Here is a 6930-nt window from a genome sequence, read left to right on the forward strand (position 1 = left end):
CTTTCTTTTATTTAGAAAATGGGCTAGAGAAAAGGTTCACATGAAAACACATGGTAAAATATTAGGGTAGCTATTTATTTCCTAACAGCCAGTGCAATTTCACAGCGGTATGCAGAGAAAATCCTACACAAAGTATCTTACTCCTACACTCAAACATTGTGTATCTGTTTCTGCAAGTATAATAGCACAACAAAAGCAATAAGCAGCTTAATTACCTGTACAAGCATATCATGCTAATACTCTACTACTTAATATTACTTAAAAATGCACATTAGAGTAATCGGAGTGAAACAACTTACATATAACTAATTTAATAAACTTTGATGAAGATATGCAAGTCAACAAGTGTGGCCTTGGTTTCCCATGAATTCTGCATTAGAGGTTAAATTTTGAACATTCTGAGTTATAAGAACACATATTTTAAAGCCAGAATAAAAATATCTTTCTTTATGTTGTGTTTTCACATTAGGAAAGTATCTGAAACACTGCACAAACATGACAAACACAACGTTGCTGAACATGAAATTCAAAACAAAACATCAAGCAGCACAAACAATTTTGGTTGCAATTTAACTCTTCACTTCAGACTGCAATTTGATTTAAAAGCAAGAATATTTGCATTGCAATCTTACCTGCAACACAGAGTGCCCCACTGGACTGTTTTCAGACACTTCCGCCTCATACGTGGACTTTTCAAACTTGGGAGAGTTATCATTAGCATCAGTCACTACCACTCTCAGCAACGCACTGCTGTAGCGCTGAGGGTTTCCTCCATCCACTGCCTTGATGGTGAGGTCATAGGAATCCTTTAATTCGCGATCTAGGTTGCCCAGGACAATGAGCTGTGGGAGCTTCCCCCCCCTGTCGTCAGCCACCTGTAAACCAAATAGGGTTGCTGCGTCTGGCCCTGCAGTCAGAGCATAATCCGCCACACCATTCCTGTCTGAATCCCTGTCTGTAGCTAGAGGTATGGAGAATAGAGCCCCCATTATCGTGTTCTCTGGGACAGAGATGGTGAGCACAGAAGACGGAAATTGTGGAGTGTTGTCATTGATGTCCTGTACCTCAATGCGTCCTTCAATGAGTCGTGGGCTCTGGTTTTGTATCAGATCTGTCACTGATACTTCAAATTCCAGGAAACACGGCTTACCCTTAGCCAGGGATCGGCAGTCCCTCAAGGTCTCTCTATCTATGGGAATCTCTGTGGTGAAAATGTCTCCCGTCTTTCCATCAACACGAAGGTAAGGGGCACCCACCTCCAGCTTGTAGAGATGACCAGAGTCTGGCAGGCCCTGGTCTGCTGCCAGGCTACCAATAAGAGTGTTAGGAGGCTGCTCCTCCTGGACCCGGTACAGGATACTGCCTTCAGCAGAACCACAGTGCAGCACCAGGACCCAAAACAGCACGACTCGTAAATTCAGTTCCATTAGGTCATCAGAAGATCTGCCTGAAAAATGAGAAAATGGATTTGTCAATGGAAAGTCATGTTGCTGTAATAAGCTCCATAGGCAATAATTACTTATTAACTCCATTATGAAGGAAAATCACAGAACTCACATCAACAAGTCTTTAACACCAGAGTGATACATTTAGTCAACAGGACAAAAACAAAACTGTCTTCATTACATTGTTCCATTAAAACTCTAAGGCTGTAAAATGAATTGTTTTTGTCAACAAGTTGTACCAAAACCTACAGCAGGCCTAGAAGCACAATATAATAATTAGACAATAACAATGGGAAAAGATGCATCTTTAAAATGCAATCACAACTATATCCCACCACCGCTTCTTTTCTGTCCCAGAGCATCAATAGCTTCAATGAATGTCTCAGCTTTACAAATTTCATGTTTAAACGAATGTAGGAACAAGTAATTATATGTTGTGAGCTTACACACAAAAACAAACTTGAGGGCCAGTGTGGATTGTTTCAGCTGCATAATGATACAAATTCTGATTCAACACAGCCTGAGACTTATTTATTTTAGTATTAGACTACTAGATATTGAGTGGTGAAGCACTGGAGCTCAAAAGTAACCTACGGTAAAAAAAACATACCCTCAGAAATAAATCCTTGCAAATCTGCCAAGATATTGTCTATTGACAAGTCGAACTGTTTGATCTAAGTCATTACCAGAGAGGCCTCCAACAACAAGGGCTTGCATACTAAGGGTTCTAAAAGCAATGAGGCTATTTTTTCTCATGCAGACTATGCAACTTGCAACAATGCACAATGCAGAAATTTCCATCCACGCTCCATTGCTACTGGCTAGCTCAAACACTGTAATCATTATGTTTGATTTTGAACCTTTCAACTCTGTAATTACGACCCATTATTTTAGTGTCTTCTTTGATCTGTATTCCCTCTAGCTAAAGAATTCTGGCTTTTTTCATGCTACAATGATTTTAGACTATAATTATTTCCTCTGTGTGTGTGTGTGTGTGTAGAGTTCTGTTGGTAATTGAAATGGGAGCAGACATTGAGGTTAAGTATCAAGGTCCAATGCTCTGGAAAACTTAGTGGTGGCAAAATTTTTACCAGTTTTTTGTGTGTGGCGCATCTGTGAGTGTCTACTCACTAATCATGTGGTGTTAATTTCTACGCATTTTCAGAGTCTACTTGAACAAGCCTTTACAGAACATTAGTGTACGTGTATACCCACTTTTAATTTAAAAGTGATGTGTAGATAGAGCACAGGTACTGGATCTAGTATCGGCTGGCGCCCTGAGTTTAGGTATCAGGGAAAAACAAATGGGATCAGTGCATCCTTAGTTTGTGTGGTTGTGAGAAAGATAGAAATATAAATTAATATGAGCAAAAAGTGTTATTCTGAGCACAGATAAGTACATTGTGCATCTCCTCATATGAAAGAACGTTCCAGAGAGGAGCAAAGCAAATGTATATTAAGCTAGACAGCAAAACACAAATATACAGAAATCCAATGAGAAATCCAATTCCTTTTGAATACATTAAAACTGGAAGTGCAGGTTAGTGATGCACTAATTGCTCAGTTATCGACGTGTCCCTTTTTACGTTTGCAGGGGGAGCCTCTAGTCAATGTGGCGCGATCGGTGAGCGTGCTTTCTGTGTGTTCATGTGTACAGGACAAAAAAGGCAGGCAGAAGTGAAAACACAATCAGCGGATACACTCCAAAACGCATTTCCCATACCTATAACTGACAGTTAACATCAAAACACCATCATTTGTGATATTATAATAAAGTAAAGGCAATTCTAATTGTAAATCTTTCACATTCCCGTCCCCGCTTACATTAAATGAGCTTGTAATTGATGTTAATTGAGCTTGTAAAAAGGTATGTTAAATGAAACCATTCAGATGTACAACCACTCAAATTGAAAGGAGCATTTTTTACATTGTAATTTAAATAACGTGATCACGCTCTATGTATGTACAAAATTACTCCCTATATGACACACAGGTCCAGAATGTCACATGATGATGTGCTTTAGCCTACTTGACACTTGCATCATCATTGTTTCTTCTCTTTTTTCAAAATATTCACTGTTAAATTTAAGTTTGCAAAATATTTTTTTTACAAAATGGCCATTTAAAAAAGCTCTAATTAATTTCATAATGTTTTGCTTAGCTGTAACCATCCCCCTGCCATTATAGCCACTCCTAGAATGAATAGGCATGCTTTGATAGTGACATGATTGTTATGGTTGATGACACTCATGACTTAATGTCTTCCAGTTGGCCTCATGCCTGTCTTCCAGATGGCACCGTGCCTGGCAGCCACAGCGAATTGGTGCTCTTTTTTCTTTGTTTACATTTACATTAAAATTCATGTTGTTTGTGAAGTATGCATTTTGCCATCACTCAGTGAGAATCTCTTATCGGTTGAATATTATTGACACCATGCCTTTGTGTTTCTATCTCACATTTCTCAGCTATCTCACAAATATTTTATCAAAAGCTTCACAGTATCAATTTTTCTCCCTCATTTCAAAGGTGGCAGCGAAGGGGAACTTGTGCTGAGATTTGTTTTTAATTTATTTTTTTACCACTGGACGACTGCATGTCTCACCAAAGTTCACTACCTGAGCAACAAAATGGATAAATTAGAGCTGCTGAACACAACTAGGAGAAGTGACATTTCCTGCATCTCAGCACTTTTCCTCTGAAAAACTTGGTGATCATCTGCCATCCCAGATGGTGTGGTAGACCCACAAGACTACCAGCTGATTCAGGCAAATCGCGATACATAACTCAGCATAAAATCAAAGGGAGGAACAAGAAGTTAGTTCTTCCAGTGTGTTGAGATGTGTCTGTCAGATTTCAATCCTGGCCAGCCACTCAAATAGATTTTTACTCGTTTCCATAATTACGTCAATAACAATGCCAACAAGTGGGGCAGATATTGATATATTTACAGATATTGGCTATTAAAACTGTGAACACCCAAGAATTGTGGCAGCACAGCTGTGTTTTTCATCCGTGCACTGACTTCCCATTATAACTATAAAATCACAGAGCTACTTTGTGGTAGCTACGCCAAAGGACAACTTAGACCTGGCTAATGCTTTGGTGACCCCTACTGTACTACAAGTTGTATGAGGCCAGTACACAAAATAACTTCCTTTTCGCGGAGCTATTAGGGCTCTGCGCAGCCTAAAGGGCTCATACTGTAATTCCCATAAGCGCCGTAGGCTGCAAGAACCATCCTGCACAAAAAGACAAACCAACACACACACACACACACACACACACACACACACACACACTAAGCCAGACACTTCTGGAGGTGCTCCGAAGCAACACATATTCTGAAGAAATATCTTTCCAAATACAATCAAGGCATCCACTGTCTGACTGAGGAGACAACTTTAACTCTACCAGTGAAGCAGCATTCAGCACAAAGCCTCATACTGTGATCATGCAATGGTCCAGATGGTTCCAACATAGAGAAAAACTGAAGACAGCCTGTACCACAGTATGGAGGTGGTCCTTCAAAGGCAGTCTCAAACTGCCTGATGGGTCTGCTGTTTGCTATATCTCCTGTGAAGATGTTTAACTTTGCAACAAAGAATGCAGTCAAGGCAAAACTGCTCAGCAATGGAGTTTAAGACCCTGAGGAACATCGCAGAGTAGGCTTGTCACGTGGCAAGAATACTGCCTGGCCAAAACCCAGCTTATTAAGACCATCAGGGGTGCCAAGTCTAAGTACAAGACCAGACTAGAGAGTCAGTGTTTTGTGACTCATGCTCAGCATGGCCATCACTCCACAGACTCACAAGCTGCAGGAGAAGCTCACCCAAGCGTACCCCTTCACCTGCCAATGACCTCTATAGATAAGAGTGGCTCTAAGCCCAGTGTGTCACCTGAGAGTCTGTGGTCACTTGTGTTGAAGTTTCACTGTTATGTAGAAGTGTTGTGATAGATGTATGACTACATGACTGTACTACCTAAGGGTAAAACTAAAATGTTTACAATCGGGTTGTGCTGTTAAAAAAGGGACACATATATATATATATACATATACATATATATATACATATATATATACATATACATATATATATGCATATATACATATACATATATATATATATATATATAAAAACATAGGCATCAGATGATAGTGTGAAATGTCAGTTTTGAAAACACACCCTTCTCCACTACAAGTACATAAATCTCAGAAAAGTGCTGGGATATTATATTGTTTTAGTTTATGCAACCATATAGCCTTTTAATAATTAAAGAAAAGTGGATTTGTTTTGTTAGAAAGCAAAATATGCAAAAGGGGACAAAGCAAAGATGTTTTATTCACAATCTGAATACTGGAATAGTTGCGACAACTTCAAAAGGAAAAGAGAGATGACTTGAATTTCACCAGTGGATGCAGAAATGAGGGGATGTCTCTTCACATTGTGGCTCTCTTCACATTGTGGCTCCCTTCCCCCTTCCTTCTGATCTCTCCCTTACCTCGAGGATCTACCCATTTCCTCCACTGCCATTTTGAATGACAGTGAACTACCAAATTCCTCCTAGAAACTGCCTGCAATCCTCTATCCCTCCACCTCTCCCTCAAGGCTCAGCGTCCAGTGCTGCTGCTCTGCTCCTCACAGAGGAGAAGGTGAAAGACTTCACTGGCAGCAAAACATCAGTCAAACTGCAAGGTCTGATTGAGTCTCACCTGGAGCCCTCACACAGTGCACCACCCAGCCGACCCCACTGTTCAAGAGAACATTTCAACTTCTACATGTCTACAATCACTGACCCCACCTGTGGCAAATTGTGCACAGTTGGTCTCATTCCCAAGACGGATACAATTCACTACTTTAATGAAGCCAGGGGTGCTGAACCCAGTCACAACAATGACCTCTGAAAAACTGCTACCATCTTAACTTACAAACACGGCAAAACCACTGCTCCGCCACCAGGAGTTTGCTTGCACGTTGGTCAATGGGCAATGCAGAAATATCTATATCACCTTGGTCCCTACAGTAGGATTCTGTCCATTCACTCTGACTTTCAAACCACCAACCTAAAACTGCTCCACATGTGTTTTACCAAAAACCTTTTGCACCACAGGTAGTTGTCAAACTGTCTTCAGGAATGTTGACATTTCATAGGTGGGAGGAAAGAAAAATGTAGAGTTAACTGGTGAATTCTAAGTGTTGTGATTTTTATTTTGAGGACAAAATGTTGGGCAAAAGGCCCCCATATTAACTGAATCTTAATACCTGTGTGGTTGTCAAAGAAATGCCATACATATTGGTAGTCTGGACAAGTAGATTGACATTATATGAATTACTGATGTTAATAATATTATTAGAGAAAATATAGGCTGGAAAGTTTGATGAAATTAGAAATTCTATGTAGGAGATACATTTGGAAAGTATATGAAAAGTACGAAAGCAATACTTAAAGCAAAAAATGTGTTAAGTATGTAATGACCATCATGTAT

General features: G+C 39.8%; 1 protein-coding gene across 1 annotated transcript in view; it reads right to left on the bottom strand.

Moving 5' to 3' along the window:
• The window catches only part of pcdh1a (protocadherin 1a), a 69530-nt gene extending 68103 nt beyond the window's left edge, over positions 1-1427 (bottom strand). Inside the window, exon 1 of the mRNA XM_070917693.1 lies at positions 633-1427. Within this exon, the coding sequence (XP_070773794.1) occupies positions 633-1427 (795 nt within the window). The remainder of the gene's footprint in view (positions 1-632) is intronic.
• Positions 1428-6930: the final 5503 nt, after the last annotated feature.

Source organism: Enoplosus armatus, chromosome 13 (assembly GCF_043641665.1).
Source record: "Enoplosus armatus isolate fEnoArm2 chromosome 13, fEnoArm2.hap1, whole genome shotgun sequence".
NCBI lineage: Eukaryota > Metazoa > Chordata > Actinopteri > Centrarchiformes > Enoplosidae > Enoplosus > Enoplosus armatus.